The following is a 15,523-nucleotide window of genomic DNA, read 5'->3' on the forward strand; positions in this document are numbered from 1 at the left end:
CTTTGTTTTTCAGCTCTTCCTGTGCTGGCTGGCCACTCCTTGAAAGGCACAGACAGCTGCCCACATGTGTACCCTGGCCTGAGCCTGGGCTTGTGGGTCATGGGAAGGCAGAGGTCACTTCCTCCTGGCTAAGAGTAGCCCTTGCAAGCAGCATGTCAGTCTGGGTCGTGTGGGTCATGCGAGTCGCACCCTTCCCTGTTTGACCCCTGCTCTCTCTTGGTCCCCAGACCCCTGGCCTCCCTTGCCTTAGGCACTCACGCACTGGGTGCCTCCTAGGCAAGGAGGGCACTGAAAGTGGCCAGACCCTGCTGTCTCCCCCAGTTGCTTCCTGAGAGTCCCCATTGAGACTATGTTTGCTGAGCCCTTGCCGGAGCCTGGCTAGCATTGTGTTGAGTCCCTGCTCTTCACATTGTCCCAGGGTTGCTGATGAAATGGGGGCAGGAGAGGCCAGGCAGCTGGGCCAGAATCGCCCCAGTGATTACAGATCGGCTGCTGCGAGCCGGCCAGGAGGGGGCAGAGGGAGCATCCAAATTGACTGTGGTAAAGGCTGAGGGAACTGAGTCCTCCGGGACCATGGTGGAGGCGTTCCCCCGTTCTTTCTGTTATCGCTGGTCCTGGATGCGTTCATTTCACATTTATTGAGCACCAGCTGGGGTCTTGGGCTCTAAAGGAGAGTAAGTGCTCCCCTGCCCTTGAGGGCTGTCTCGGAAGGGAAATCTCCTGTCCTCACTAGCTTCCAGGAAGGAGCATACAGGGACTCCCAGGAAGGAGCAGGGCAGTGTTCTAACTTCTTCATATCCTAACTCAGTGCCTTGTCTGGTTTTCAGAAGCTACCAGTGATTGGGGATTTAGGGAACAGGCTGAAGTCAGGGTGGCCCCCAAAGAGGCAGTGGCCTGCAAAATGAGTCCCCAGTCTCGTCAGCTCTGGCCTTCCAGCTCATGGCCTCCCCCATGGACTGTTCCTGCACTGTAGCTTGCTGTGGCTCCCTGCTGCCACAGGGCAGAGCCTAAATTTCCTTGTCTGACATTTGAGGTGGATGGTAAATTAGATCCAGCCTGCTGTTTGGGCAAGGTCTGCCTAAAGGCTGCAGCTGCTTGCCTGCCTTTGTACCTCTGCAGAGCACTTGGCTGTTACTGCTGTGCCCTAGCCTATCCTTTGTGATGGGCCTTCCCAGCCTCCGTCCTTTCCCTGGTTCCTCTTTTTCTTTTTTGAGATGGGATCTGGCTGTTTTTGCCTAACGTAGCCTCAGATTCCTGAACTCAGATAAGCCACTTGCCTCAGCCTCCCTGGTAGCTAGAACTACAGGCACATACCCAGCAAGCACTGTGACCTGCTGGTTACAGGTCTGCACCCCTGACTTCAGCCCCAGGGTCTTCGTCTGCTCTGCAGTTCCAGTCCAGAGCACTTGCACAGCTGTACAGCCTCCCGGGCACGCCCAGCTCTTTCCCCAGAAGCGTCCCCAGCAGCCCCCATGTGGCCTTTCCTGTCCTCTCCCCTGCTTTGTCTCCATTCAAGCCCTCATGTAGTTTCCTGTCTCTCCCTGATGAGAATGTTGACCTGGGAAGGTAAGCAGCCTTCACCATTTCTCCAGGGCTGCGCCTCCAGTGCCCAGGACAATGCAGGCATGTAGAGGGTACTGAGCAAGGATTTGTGAGATAAATGAATGAGTGAACAAACTGGCCAGGCTGACTGGGGAGCACTGAACCCCACCCACCTGAAAACTGAGTTTGTCCCTGCCCTTTGCAGCCTTGTCTCCGTGGAGCCTGAAGCCGCCACCCTGGGGGCCATGCAGAGGGCTGGGGCAGGTGGCCGCAGGGCCTCAGATTGTGGGCCCACCCCTTACCGGCCCAGGTGTATCACCAAATTTGCCCAGGTGGGTGTGCCCTGTCCCGTGGTCCCTGGAGGCTGCTCCTGGGGGTAGTGAGCAGGTGGAGAAAGGTCCTCCCTCTGGCCCAGGCCTTGCAATGTGCCCTGTACAGAGGGAGGGGTCTGGAGTCACCTGACCAAGGTCACCTATTGGGATAGTGGCAGAGGCTAGGCCCCAAAGGTGGTGCCCTGCTCTGCCCTGCCCCAGCTTCTTTGGTGGCAGAGCATGTGTGTATCGGGGCTGGGGGTCAGAGAAACGGCCTGACTCCCCTTTTTCCCTTCTGCCTGGTGCCTTGCAGTATGTGGGCTCCTTCCCTGTGGATGATCTGGATACACAGGAGAGCGTGTGGCTGGTGCGGCAGCAGCTGTGGGCACTGAAGGTGAGGGGTCGAATCCCCACGGGGTCACAGCCCTGAGACCAGACGCAGACACTTCCCTCTCATAAAGGTGGTCAGGGGACAGCAGAGAGCATTTACACCCAGGCCCTCATGCCCAGAACTTCCTTGGGGCTGCCTCAATGTACACCCTACAGCTAGAAGCTATAGGTGGAATGGGAGCTGTGACCTGGTTGGGGGGTGGTATTCTGCTTGGAGCCATCCCCATTCCCAAATTCTAAGCATCTGGTGCCCTGGGCTCTGTACCCTGGCAAAGGTGGGGAGGGAATAATGCATTCCTCCACCACCCCCCTTCCACCCAGGACTGTCCCCGACGCCGAGCGGTCATCCTGAAATTCAATCTGCAGGGTCTCAAGATCTACAGCGGGGAAGGAGAGGTAGGAGGAGCTGGCAAAGGTGTGGGAAGCTAGACAGGCACAGGTGTGTCCTCTGTGGGGCCCAGCTGAGCCCCCATCCATCTGCTCTGAGAGCCTCCTGGAGGGTCCCCTTTACCCTTGCCCTTCAGAAATCTCCAGGGTGCACTCTTGGCCTCTGACATCAGGGAACTCAGTTCTGCCCTGCGTGGAGGCTGTGGAAGGGACAGCCTTGGGCAAGAGGTGAGGTGGCCCTGGTTGGAGGTCAGGCGCCTGATGTGGCCTGGCAACACTGCTCCCAGGCACTCCTGATGGCTCATGGCCTGCGACGCATCCTCTACTCTACCTGGAGCCCAGCCCGCTGCCAGTTTGCCTTTGTTGCCCGGAACCCACGAAGCCCAGCCAGCAGACTCTTCTGCCACCTCTTTGCGGGTAGCCAGCCTGGAGAGGTACTTGGGGCCCAAAGCAGGGGACACACGGAGGCTGGGGTTTTCTAGGGTCAGCGACATCTGGGCTTCATAGAGCTGGCCTGAGCCCCTCTAGGACCCTACCTCTTACGATATGAAAGCCTCCTTTGACCTTTCCCACTATGGATTCCTCTACCCCTTGCAAGTTGGTGGCCTTGGCATTTCCTGGGGGCCAGAGCACCTGTCAGGCTTTTGCTGGTGCCATTCTCTACCTGAATGACTGCCCAGCCCTCCTCACCTCTTTGCCTTCAGAGCTTGGCCCCGGTGCCTGTGAGGCCCAGTGAAGCCATCTTTTTTTTTTTTTTTTAGTGATGCTATCTTGACTCCTCTAGGTGGCCACTCCCACAGAGCCTTTGACAGGAGCACTCCAGCTTCGATAAACACTGGTGCTTGGGTTCTCTGAGCATAGAGCCTAGGGCCAGGGCTTGTACTGTCTGGCTCTGTGCGGGCAGGCAGGCGGGTTGAGTCTGGGCTAGATAGACTTGGCAATCAGAGCCAGTGTAAACCACAGCTGTTTGCAGCAGAGGTTGGGGGCATTCCGTCCAGTGAGCATTTGCTGTCACTGTTGGGTGGCCAGACACTGGGGTGACAGGTGGCTGCAGCTCAGGGTTCCAGTAAGCTGGCAGCTATTCCAGTTCCAATAGCTGCTGGATTTGCGTGGGAGTTTTCTGTGTTCCTCAAAGGGACACAGGGAGGTGCAAATGAGGAAATAGGCACACGGGGTGCCATGCTGCATCAGGGTCACAGTGTAGTTCCTAAGTGATGGCCAGAGAGTGACTCTGTGCCCCAGCAGGTGTACTGCATGAAGCAGGTGCTTGGTATCCATGAAATAAATAAGGAAGGCTGGTCGGGAGGCTGCATGGCGGGAAGGTTTTGAGGGATAACTAGACGTTTTCTCAAGAGGGAAAGAGGGGCTCCCTAAGCTCAGGGGCTGCATGCACTCTTGGAGAGCAGGCAGGTGCCTGGGGAGCCCCAGGGAATGTCCTCCAGCTGAGCCTGCCCTTCTGCCCTAGGTGCAGATCCTGTACCTGCTGCTCTGTCGCTCCTTCCAGCTTGCTTACCTCCTGCAGCACCCTGAAGAGCGGGCACAGCCTGACCTTTCCCCTGGGCCTGCAGGGGACCTGTCCCTGAAACCTCTCTCCAGCCTTGGGGGCCCTGCTACCCTGGTGCGGGAGCCTTTCAACCATCATCAGCTCACGCAGAATGTCCATGCCCTGGTCTCCTTGCGGCGGCTGCCAGCAGAGGAGCTAGGGGGCGCTAGCGGGGTATGCAGCACCCGGGCCAGGATGGGCATGCACAAGGCCACTGGGCAGGGGCTCCGAGGTCATGGTGGAGGGCTGGGCTTGAGGGATGTGGCCTGGCATGGCTGGGCCTGCATTTGCCTGCCCACTACCCCTCTTGGTGCCCTAGAAGGAGCTGCCTGAGTTAGAAGGCCGCAGTGCCCGCCATGCCCGCCTGGGGAACCCCTATTGCTCGCCCACACTGGTGCGCAAGAAGGCCATTCGCAGCAAGGTGATCCGCTCAGGCGCCTACCGGGGCTGCACCTATGAGGCCCAGCTGCAGCTGTCAGCGAGAGAGTCCTGTGAGTCAGGGTGCAGCCTGTGCATGCGTCAGCGGCCTGGGTGTGCACGCTTGCAGGCTGTGCGCTTGAGGCCTGCACAGTTACTGTGCAGCTGTACCAGCTTTACTGCTGAGTGGGTGTGAGCGGGGGTGGGGGCTATGGAGGGGGAGGGGGAGGAGCTGAGGCCTGCTGGGTGGAGCCTGGGGAGAGGACAGGGCTGTGAGAGTCCAAGGTGGTAGGCCAGGCCAGTCAGAGGAGGGTTTGGTCCCTTTCCCTCTGACCCTGAGTGGTCTCCATAGATCCTGCTGCATGGGAGGCCTGGCCCCGCAGTCCTGGTGGCCCTCCGTGCCTGGTAGAGATCGAGGGGAGCCTAACGGAAAACATCTGGGCCTTCGCTGGCCTCTCAAGGTAGGAAGGACCTAGTCTGGCCTGATGCCCAGTCCCCTGATGTATCTGCGCCCCTGTGTATGGACAGAGTGCTGCCAGCCTCGGGGACCTCGGGCCAGGGCTTCTTCATCCTGGGCCTTAGTTTTCTCAATCGTAAAATGTGTATAATGGGACCATGCTCACAGGCTGTGGAAAGATCACATGATATGATAGGTGAAGCCCTCAGTACCTGGCCTGTCACAGGGTCAGGTAGCCCTGGATGTCACCTCTTTATCCCTCTCTCCTGATGGGATCTTGAAATTTCCAACAATTAAGGACCTGTAGGGTCTCCTCTCTGTCTGTCTGTCTGTCTGTCTGTCTCTCTCTCTCTCTCTCCTTTTATTTTTGCCTTACTGGGATTGAACCACCAGCTTATTTTATTTTATTTTTTAAAATTTGGAGACAGGGTCTTGTTGAGTTGCTCAGTTGCCTTAGGCTGGACTCAAACTTGTCACCCTCCTGCCTCAGCCTGCCAGAGTGCTGGCACCATAGGGGTGTGTGAGCGAGCACACCAGGCATGTAGGCCCCCTTCAGTTCCTGAGAGCTTCTTTGCACTGAATGGCCACATTAGGTCAGACCCTGTGTTTTTAAGGGCATTTATTTAATCCTCAGGCTGCTTCCATGCCTTTGGGCTGTTACATCCATGCCAGGGCCAGCAGCCTGAGACTGGCTTCTGACTAGGGTTCCTAATGTAAGCCTCTACTGTTTGTGTCCCAGGGCCTGTGCACTCGCTCTGCTGCGGAAGGATGTGGTTGGTGCCTTCTTGCTGTGGCCAGAGCCTGGTACCAGCGGCCAGTGGTGCCTGTCTGTGCGTACGCAGTGTGGTGTGGTGCCCCACCAGGTCTTCCGGAACCACGTGGGCCGGTACTGCCTGGAGGTAAGAGCCTGGGAGCCTCCAGGGGTGAGTGGCCTGGTCCTGGCCCTACCCCATCATCACACCCGCCCTTTGTCCTTCCTAGCCCTTTCTTCTCTGACCCCTTGATCTGGCCTATCCTGCTCCCATGGACCTCTGGCCCCACCTCTTACCCACTCTGCATCCTGCCTGTGCTGACTTGCTCCTTCTCATTGGTCCTGGGCCACTTGGCCCTGGCCCTGCTCTGCAGGCTGTGACCTGGAGCCTCAGGGAGGTGTCAGGTCACTGAGGGGAAAAGCCCCTTTTTAGAAGTAGCTTTTGGAGGGAGCCTCAAATGGAGTCAGGCCTAGATAATACCTCACATTTTTATATGAAATCTGGCTTTTCCAAAGTTTGCTCTAGAGTCTAGACCATTTTTAGCAGAGGAGGAAGGTGCTGAGCTCTCACAGCCTCTGTGTCCCGTCAAGTATCAGCCTTGCCAGGAGGAGAGCTGGGAGGGGTTGTCTGATCTCTCAGCTCATTCCTGCTCTCCAGTGTGTGTGTGTGTGTGTGGGGGTGGCTGGGGTCCTGTTTGAGCCATGGGGTGGGCCTGGAGCTGAGGATCCTTCCTCTCCAGCACCTGCCAGCAGAGTTCCCCAGCTTGGAGGCCCTGGTGGAGAACCACGCTGGGATGGAACGCAGTCTATTCTGCCCCCTGGACATGGGCCGCCTGAACCCCACCTACGAGGAGCAGGACTGTGGGCCCGAGAGCAGGCCCCCCCGGACTCTGCGGCCCCTCAGCCATGCCAAGTCTGAGGCAGAACTGCTGGGCCTAGGTTAGGAAGTGAGCCCCGACCACAGCCCCACCTGGACCTGGCTCCAGCCTCAGGAGCTGCTCTGTCCTTCTCACACCCCACCGGCTGCCAGTTCCATCGGTCTCTATCCCTGGACCAGTCTTCCATCGCTTCACTGCCTGCTGTATGGGAGCCCTGAGGTTGGATGTGTGGCTTGCTGAGATCCTAGGAGCAGGTGGAGCTCCAGGCTTCCCCGAACTTCAAGGTGATGGGTGATGCTTCTCTTGCAAGCTAATGCTTTGCTCCTTGCACAAGAGCTTTTCACGGGAGTAGTGTAGCCCTCTTCAGAGGTGGCCAGACCTTGGCCCCTACCAGGGAGGCTCTGGAGACTCCTGCCTAGAAACCAGACCTGTGAAGTGGGAGTCCCAGCCCCTGGCTCTTTTCCTTGGGCTATTCACCCGGGAGGGCCCAGCACAGAGCTGTCCTGCCCAGCTTACCCTGCAGACCACAATGGTTTTGTGGCTACTTAGAATGTGTCCTTTGATATAGGCCTGGCCATGGTGTCAGGGGCCACCTGTCTCACCAGGCCAGTCCCGTGGGGATGTGACAGAACAGAGACTCCAAAGGTAGAGAACCCTGTCAGAGGGAGCTGGACTTCAGCAGGCGCAGGGGAGAACTGGGGAAGCCATCTAGTGGGAGGAGGTGGCCCTGCCAGTCCTGAGGAGTCTAGGCATCACCTTTGTAAGACTTGGCAGGTAAATAATAAACCTCCCCAGCCAAGCCACGGGACAAGTTCATTTTGGATAAAATTGTATTCCTGAGACAAAGGCTGGGTTATGAGTCTCAGAACCACTCTCTGCCCTCAGATATAGGGTCTGCTGGTCAGCACCCTGGAGGGAACAGATTTCTGACTCTGGGCAGGAGGAGGGCAGCCACAGCAGATTGGAGGGGAGCAGGCATGCCTGATGTTCCCACCACCAGCCCCCACCACAGTCTTGATTAGAGACTTTGTCCCTTTGAGTCAGGTGCCAGAAGGGCTAGAGGAATGTCCTTTGGGGGCTCTTTCCACTAGACGCATAGCACTGACTTCATGCTGAATGTGAAGGGGCAGCTGATACTCCCAAGGCCGCCTATACTGGAGCCCACCCTTCCCCGCCTGAGCTCTGGTTTCGGGGGGAAGCTCTGGCCTTGCTCCCCTGCCAGGGAGAGTAGAGACCTGCACTCAAGGAAGCCTGGCAGTTGACCAGCGCTTGGACCAGGCTGTCTTGGGAGGTGGGGGCGTAGAGTATGCTGAGGACAATCTAAGGGGGGTATTCAGCAAGCCCGCTAGTGTTCCTCCAAGCAGCATTTGTGCATCACGAGTTACCAATAGGGCAAGGGTTTTGCCCGTGTGTATGGACTCCCCATGTCATACCAACAGACCACAGTATTGTGTTTGCTCCAACTGGCACCACCTAGGAAGCCCGCCTTTCCTTACTGTGTGGACTGAGAGACAAATAAAATGCATTTCTTCACATTGCTGAGTGCAGACTTTTCCTTGAAAGGCCTGGTCTTCATTCAGGTTGCCTGGCCTGTGTTTCTAATCATAAAATAAACCCTCAGCTGGTACGGAGTGGTGAGGTCCTGCTCCTGGGGGCTGACCATATTCTGAAGGAATTGGGTGGGCTTAATCAAACCCTGCCCCTTCTGCTTGAAGCCTGCAGCAGTATCTCCTGCGGGAGAAACATTCAAGACCACGAGCTTTGGCAGCTCGGCTTGCCTTCTGCTTCTGGAACATGCCACAGGACACTGGTGAACTTCAGCCTGGTTAACTCCTGGGCTGTCATAGTGCAGTGCTAGTCAGTCTCAGGATGCCTGAAAGTTCTAGAAGCTTCTCCATTACTGGCCTAGGCCCACGCTACTTTTTTAGATGTTCCACAAAACTGGTTCTTCAGTTTGTACTGTTTTCATTTATAGCACTTTCTAGGATTTCTGTTTTCAATATCACCCCCCCCCCCAGACTGTGGCCTTGGGGAGGGCTCTCTCTCCAGCAGCTGTCGCAGTGCCTGCAACTGACACTCAGGGATTTCAGCTTCCTACCCCCCAATTCTGGTTCCCAATTCAGGGGCGCTGTACCACTGACCCCTTTTTATTTCGGTAAATGTTTATGTTGCCCAGACTGGCCTCGAATTTATAATCCTACCTCTGTCTCAGCATCTTTTTTTTTTTTTTTTTTTTTCTTTTTGGCAGAACTGGGGATTGAACTCAGACCCTTGCTGTTGCCCGGGAAGCGCTTATTCTACTGAGCCATCTCCCCGGCCCCTGTCTCAGCATCTTAAGGCCCAGGAAAATGAGAGTGGGATCAATTATCCGCGGGGTTGTAGGCTGGGGACAGCCTCCCCCTGAATCAGTACAAGGAGATCAATGTTCTCGTTGCCCTTCCAGTGAGCCTCTTAATTTCTGATAGAGGCTTCCTTCTTGGGTCTCTCCGCCTTCGAGGTTCATTGTGAGCTTGCCCTCCGAGCCACATGGGCAAACTGCAAAGTCGCTGAGCTCTGAGCTGAGAAGCCTAACACGGGCTCACGCTCGCATCTCCAGCCCCCGGAGGGATGGATCGCGAGGCTGAGGCTCACTGAACCGCACTTATGACGTTAAGGGCGTTGCCTAGCAACGGCAAACGCCGCAACCGTGTGCGTGCGAGAGAGCCGCCTGGTGGCTCGGGGCTCAGGTTCGGCGGCGGCGGCGGCGGCGCCTGTAGCGCAGATCCCCCACCCGGGCCCGGCCTTAGGAACTTGCCCGCGGCCCGCGGCCCGCGTCCTCCTCTCGGGCGCCCCGTAGGAGGCCCATCCCCCACGCCCCGAGCCGCCCCGCCCCTCCTGAGCCCCAGGGGCAAGTGTCATGGCCGCAGAGTCCGTGAAGGTGGTGGTGCGCTGTCGCCCCATGAACCAGCGCGAGCGGGAGCTGAACTGTCAGTCCGTGGTGACGGTGGACTCCGCACGGGGTCAGTGCTTCATCCAGAACCCGGGCGCCACCAATGAGCCCCCCAAGCAGTTCACTTTCGATGGCGCCTACTACATGGAGCACTTCACGGAGCAGATCTACAACGAGATCGCCTACCCGCTGGTGGAGGTGAGAGCACCCGCCTTCCAGACTGGCGGGTTGGGTGCGGGGCCACCTGAAGGGACAGCCAGCACTGGCCCCAAGCCAGGAGGAGGCCTTCGATGTGAGGGGCACAGGTGGATAGCAACAGGTTGTTCTGAATTTGTGTCCAGGTTTCCCCTTAGCCCAACCCCAAGACTGGCCCCAATCCTGTCCCTTCCAGCACACTCCCCAGAGAACTCCAGGCCTAGGACCACTTACTTGCCTTCCACCCTGACCTAGCTGCTTCTCCTAGCCACCCCCTTTCCTTCTAAGACTCCAGGTCTCCTCCACCTCTTCCTCTGGACCCCCTTTTAGATCCCTCCTCCAAGGCCCTGATCTGAACTTACTGACCTTTTCAGCCTGGCAAGCAGAATCCTCTTTTCCATCTTGGTTTCATCCTTCCTAGGGCCAGTGGTAGTGGAGAAAAGACCCTGCTGCAATAGAATTGATAAAAGTAAAATAAAATAAAATAAATTCTGAGATAAAAGAAAAAAAGACCCTGCTGGTCACTGCTCCTGCAGAAGGCCCTGGGCCCAGCTTTGCTCTGAGAAAAGGACACCCTCTATCTTTGGTCTAACCTGTCTCTTCCCCCCTCGGGGTCTGATAACAGTGATGTGACAGTTCCTGGCTTCTTTGGGGTCACACTGGCGGCTCATGTGTACATCCTAACAGGGAAGGCACTCACATTTCACACATGGGGAGACTGAGGCCGGAGGGAGGAAACATCCCAGCTTCCGTGTTAATTACGGCGGGTGTTAGAGCTGGGAAAACATCACCTGTGTCCTGCTGCGGACTCTTTCCCTTACCCCAGGGTCTCCTGGCGTCTACCTGATCTCTAGGTCTGTGACACATCAAGAGTTTGTCCATGGAGGGCCAGGGAGATAGCTCAGTAGAATAAGCGCTTCCCTGGCAAGCGCAAGGGCCTGAGTTCAATCCACAAAAAAAAAAAAAAAAAAAAAAAAAAGTTGGTCCATGGAGAAAAGAACAGTTTGGGAGATGCTTCACAGGGCATGGTATGATGGTAGAGGCTCTGAGAAGTCCCAAAGTGAAGAAACCAGCTTGACTTGAAATCAGTGTTCTCAAACATTTGACACGAGTGCTTCCAGTTTGGGCTGGCTGGCCAAAGGAGGTACCTGCTCTGTCTCTTGCCCAGGTGTCAGGCAGAGCCCTTAAGAGAGCTGAGCTGTCATCTGTCTCATCTCCAGACTGGAGATGATGCCCAGCTCCCCTGAGGATTGGTCCTGGCTCGGGGGATAGCAGGTGCTCATTGACTGGTTTTGGACTCCCAGACTGGAAGGGACCTGATGGACCATCCGACCCAGCCCTCCCTTCCACTGGGTTCTCCAGTGTCTTCCACGCGGAGGAGAATCAGCCCTCGAGTCTGAGTCCCCGCTGAACAGAGCTCAAACTTCCCAGAGCTGCCTGTTCCACCTTTGTTTCTGGTTGATCAATCTGCATCCTGCACCAAAGCCTGCTGTTTCAGCCACCCCCTTGGCTCTGTCCGAGGGGCCCTGCAGAACATCTCTGTTCTCTCTCCCAAGGTTGGCCCCTGTGAGACTTGACAGTGTGTTCTTCCTTGGCCTTGCCTGCTCTAGGACCTTGAGCCTTGCTCTTGGGGTGGTCTTGGGCCCTCCCTATTCTGGAGAAATGCCCTGAGCAAGTCTCCCTGTCAAGGTTCCCAGGAAACTCCAGTTTAGAGAGGGAGACCCCAAGGACACAGCGCAGGGCTGTCAGACTTCTCCTTAGCCCTCTCCTCCTGCCTTCTGCTGGTGTGGACCCATTTCTGATTATTCTGTACTGAATGTGCCTCAGCTCATTCATTCACCCAGCTAACTAAATATAGCGCCTCCATACTGGGCACCAGCTAGGCCTGTGGTGCATGGGAAGGAGACACTCACTGCCATCAGCAAGCTCAAGGCGGGGGCAGGAGCAGTGAGCTGCTAGTGACCGTCAAAGGTCATGGGTGGGAGAAGTCTGGGAGACTTTGGCAGCTGGGGAGGAGAGGGCCCTGGACTTGAAATGCATGGGGGGAGGGCCAGAAGGACCCCCTGGACTCTGAAGGGTGAGAGGAGTCTGCCTGATAGGAAGATGGAGGAAAGGATACCCCACACAGAGGCCAGCCGGTAGCAGTGAGGACTGAGGCCCAGAGCATCATGGAAGAAGATAGGATAGTTCTAATTCCCAGTGCCTAGTTCCCATGCTTTATCCTGCTCCCTGAAATTAAAGGAGGAACATGCAAATCATATGCAAAACAGCATTCTGTAGTGCTCAGATCGCAGCCATGGCTGCCTCTGCGCCAGGAGGAGGTGCTCTGCTGGGGCCCAGGGCCAGGCCGTGCTCTGATGCTGCTCCCAGGGTGCTCCAGCTGATGGTTTGGGCCCCAGAGCAAGCTCTAGGGAGCCTGCTACTCAGGACCAATGGCTCTGGTACTCCCAGCTGTACTCCCACTTTCTTGCTTTCTGGCCTTTCCATTTTGTTCTCCACTGTTTCAATTTTTTTTTTTTTTTTTTTTTTCCTGTACCGGGGATTGAACTTAGGACCTTGTGCTTGCCAGGCAGGTGCTTATTCTACTGAACCATCTCCCTGGCCCCTGTTCCCCACCTTTTAAAAAAAAAAAAAACAAAACATTTATTTATTTATTGTGTGTGTGGCCAGCTCAGCCCACCAGGGGGCGGGGCTGGCTGGCATGTGGTGTCGGGGGATCGAACCGCGGTCCCTGTGCTTTGCCGAGCTTGTTCCAAGTAGGTGCTTTAGGTGCTTTAGATCACTGAGTCATCTCGCCAGCCCTGTTCCCCACCTTTTAAGTCCAGGCCCTGTACCTGATCTTTTGTCCCTGGGTGGCCTTTTCATTTTTATGGGTACTACATCTCCAAGCCCCATCTTTTTTTTTTTTAAAGTTTTGAGACAGGGTTTTGCTAAGTTACCCAGGTGGAACTTGAACTTCTGGTCCTCCTGTCTCAGCCTCCCTGTGGCCTAAGATTACAGGTGTGTGCCACTGTGCCCAGACTTAACCAGTGGCTCTGCAGTGCCTCCTCCTGCTCTTGCACACCTGTGGCCTCAGAGCAGCCTTCTTGATCTCTGCCCACTTAGCACGGAGCCTGCCCTGTCCAGGATGGGAGGGCAAGGCTGCCAGAGTGTGCTGAAGGGGAAGTTAGCAGATTGTGCCCTGGCGGGGATATTTGGAAGGGGGCAAAAAGAGGATGGGGGAACGCAAGACAGATGTTTTAATTTTAGCAGCAGATAAAAATGTGTAACACATTCAGTGTGATGTCACGAGAGTTATTGTGGAAGATGACAACAAAAAGAGGCCCTGGGTCTATCCCCAGTGGAGAGAGGGAGACAGAGACACACACACAGACAGGGAGACAGAGACACACACAGAGAGGGAGACACACACACACACACACACACACAGAGAGACAGATGACAGAGACAGAGAGACACACAGAAAGACAGAGAGACAGACAGACAGACAGAGACAGTCAGAGACAGAGGCACATGTAGTCAATTAACCACTGATTTCATGAAAACTACTTAGTAAATAGTGTGAGTGGCCACGGCAGTGTGCTCGGCATCCACCTTAGAAATACACCTAGAATTGGTTTCTACTTAACTCCAGAGCACCGTTATCCTATGGAATTTTCTGGGAAGTAGGAATGATCTGTCTCGTCACTGACCAATTAAATTAGAGATGCACGGTAGTGCTGGTGTAATCCCAGCACTTGGGAAGCTGAGGCAGGAGGATTGCCGCAAGTTTGAGGCCAGCCTGAACTATACACAGCAATACTCTATTGAAAAAAAAAAAAAAAGCCGTGCATAAGTCATACAGTGGTGGGTAACACTTGGAAGAGCCTAGCGCTGTGGGGAAAACCGGATTTTAATTTAATTCAATTTGATGCCCACACGTGGCTGGCGGCTACCATAGTGGATGGCACAGCTCTGAAGCAGGGCCTTCCAGTGCACGTACCAGTGAGCCACATACATGACTTGGGTGTTTCTCATTTTTTTTTCTTTCTTTCTTTTCCTGTGGTACCAAGGAACTTGGGTGTTTCTTTTCTTTTTTTGCAAGTTGATTTTTAATAATAAAGTACAGTGGGGAGAGTGTAGAGGGAGCGGTGCCATGCTGGCTGGTGACCTGTGGCGGTGCTGGTGGCAGGGCCCACACCAGCTATGCAAACTGCTGCTGCTGCTGCTGCTTGGTGGCAGCCTTGTTGGCGAGGTCCTTGGCTTTCTCTGTAGCTGCCAGTGCTGTCTCCTTTGCCTTCCCCTTGGCTTCCTTGGCTGTCTCCACCAGTATTTTGGAAGGGGCCTCGCCTTGTAGCTTGGCCAAAATGTATTCAAAACCCTTCGTAGTCTTGGTCACATTACTTTTGAACCGGGCAAGGCCAAATTCCTGGACAGCCCTGGAGATGCCAAATAAGCTGGAGGAGACCCAGGCTTCCCGACGGATTTCAGTCCAGCCGCTGTCGTCCGAGTTCACACGGTAAACACGTCGTTCCTCCCCCACCATCAGCCGGGCATGGTTGATGTTCCAGGTGAAGGTAGTCATGGTCTGATTCTGTGGGTCCACTATAGAGTCCTCCAGGATGTACACCGAGTGAGCAACGTTGGCAGGAAACAATCGCTCTGCCCAGCGAGGCAGCCTGTTGGTCTTGGTCAGGAGTCTCCGAGACAGGAGCTTCTGGTCAGGGGTCACCTCCCGGTGTACTGTGTCTTCCGTCAAGACGTGTCTGTAGGGATTCGGGGATCGCTGCCAGAAGGCAGTGAACACTTGGTCCCAAGAACTTCGGAGCACGCTCTGGCCCAGGAAATACTTTACCATTGTCACGGCTTAGGTGAGCTCAGTAACAGTGCAGCATCAGGGAGAAGAAGCCGGAAGGCAGGCAGAGACTGGGCCAGCCGGGCTCGGTGCACGCCCGCCAGGTTCGCACTTCAGTCATGGACTCGCCTTGCCCAAGTCACTGCTGCCGCCATCAGGGGAGAGTACAGCCGCGCCTAATTTGGGTGTTTCTGGTGGCCATATTTAATTTTTTAATTTTTTTTTGGTGGAACCGGGGATTGAACTCAGGCCTTTGCACTTGCCAGAGAAGTGCTTATTCCACTGAGCCATCTCCCCAGCCCAGTGGTGGCTATATTTTAAAAAGTAAAAAACCCAGCATAGTAAGCCAAAATATTATCACTTCAATAAAATATAATAGCATATTATCATTCTATAAGAAATATTAGGGCCTGGGAGATGGCTCGGTGGAATAAGCGCTTCCCTGGCAAGCACAAGGGCCTGAGTTCAATCCCTGGTATGGCAAAAAAAAAAAAAAAAAAGAAAGAAAGAAAGAAAGAAATGTGCTCTGTATTTTATACAGTTGAAGCACATCACAATTTCAATCATTAAAATGAAACAAAAATTAAATCTGTGGTTAAAGGAAAAATGTTTTTTTTTGGTCTTGATACCACGGCATGTGGTACACGGGATTGAACCTGGGTCCCTGCTCTTGCTTAAGCAAGCACTTAGTCTGCTGAGCTATCTTAACAGCCCTTTTTCTATATTTTTGAGATGATGTCTTGCTATGTAGTTCAGGCTGGCATCCAACTCGCCACATAGCCTAAGCTGGCCTCAAACTCAGGGAGATTCTCCTGCCTCAGGCTCTGAGTCTGAGATTTATAGGTGTATCACCACACCCAGCTTGCTTCTGTTTTTTTTTTTTTTTTTT

The 15,523-nt window shown here is 55.0% G+C and overlaps 2 protein-coding genes across 4 annotated transcripts in view; both read left to right on the plus strand.

Moving 5' to 3' along the window:
• The first annotated feature begins 1,787 nt into the window (after nucleotides 1-1,787).
• Sh2d5 (SH2 domain containing 5) lies at nucleotides 1,788-8,132 on the plus strand. Its single transcript, XM_004637646.2, has 9 exons — nucleotides 1,788-1,874; nucleotides 2,167-2,247; nucleotides 2,565-2,639; nucleotides 2,918-3,064; nucleotides 4,096-4,347; nucleotides 4,493-4,664; nucleotides 4,943-5,051; nucleotides 5,787-5,946; nucleotides 6,539-8,132. The coding sequence occupies exons 1-9, from the start codon at nucleotides 1,788-1,790 to the stop codon at nucleotides 6,740-6,742; spliced, it is 1,287 nt and encodes a 428-aa protein (XP_004637703.1). The 3' UTR covers nucleotides 6,743-8,132.
• Nucleotides 8,133-9,395: 1,263 nt separating this feature from the next.
• The window catches only part of Kif17 (kinesin family member 17), a 41,830-nt gene continuing 35,702 nt past the window's right edge, over nucleotides 9,396-15,523 (plus strand). For all 3 annotated transcript variants that reach the window (XM_023722599.1, XM_023722601.1, XM_023722602.1), the window contains exon 1: nucleotides 9,396-9,803. In XM_023722599.1, the coding sequence (XP_023578367.1) occupies nucleotides 9,573-9,803 (231 nt within the window). In that variant the 5' untranslated portion in view covers nucleotides 9,396-9,572. The remainder of the gene's footprint in view (nucleotides 9,804-15,523) is intronic.

Source organism: Octodon degus, unplaced genomic scaffold (assembly GCF_000260255.1).
Source record: "Octodon degus isolate 3935 unplaced genomic scaffold, OctDeg1.0 scaffold00092, whole genome shotgun sequence".
In the NCBI taxonomy this organism is placed as follows: Eukaryota; Metazoa; Chordata; class Mammalia; order Rodentia; family Octodontidae; genus Octodon; species Octodon degus.

What these genes read in the sequence shown, in the direction of transcription:
- Sh2d5 (XM_004637646.2), top strand. Translation starts at nt 1,788, where the DNA reads ATGCAGAGGGCTGGGGCAGGTGGCCGCAGGGCCTCAGATTGTGGGCCC. An exon ending in TCTACAGCGGGGAAGGAGAG is followed by an intron (nt 2,640 to 2,917) that starts GTAGGAGGAGCT and finishes CACTGCTCCCAG; the next exon opens with GCACTCCTGATGGCTCATGG. An exon ending in TGGGCCGGTACTGCCTGGAG is followed by an intron (nt 5,947 to 6,538) that starts GTAAGAGCCTGG and finishes CTTCCTCTCCAG; the next exon opens with CACCTGCCAGCAGAGTTCCC.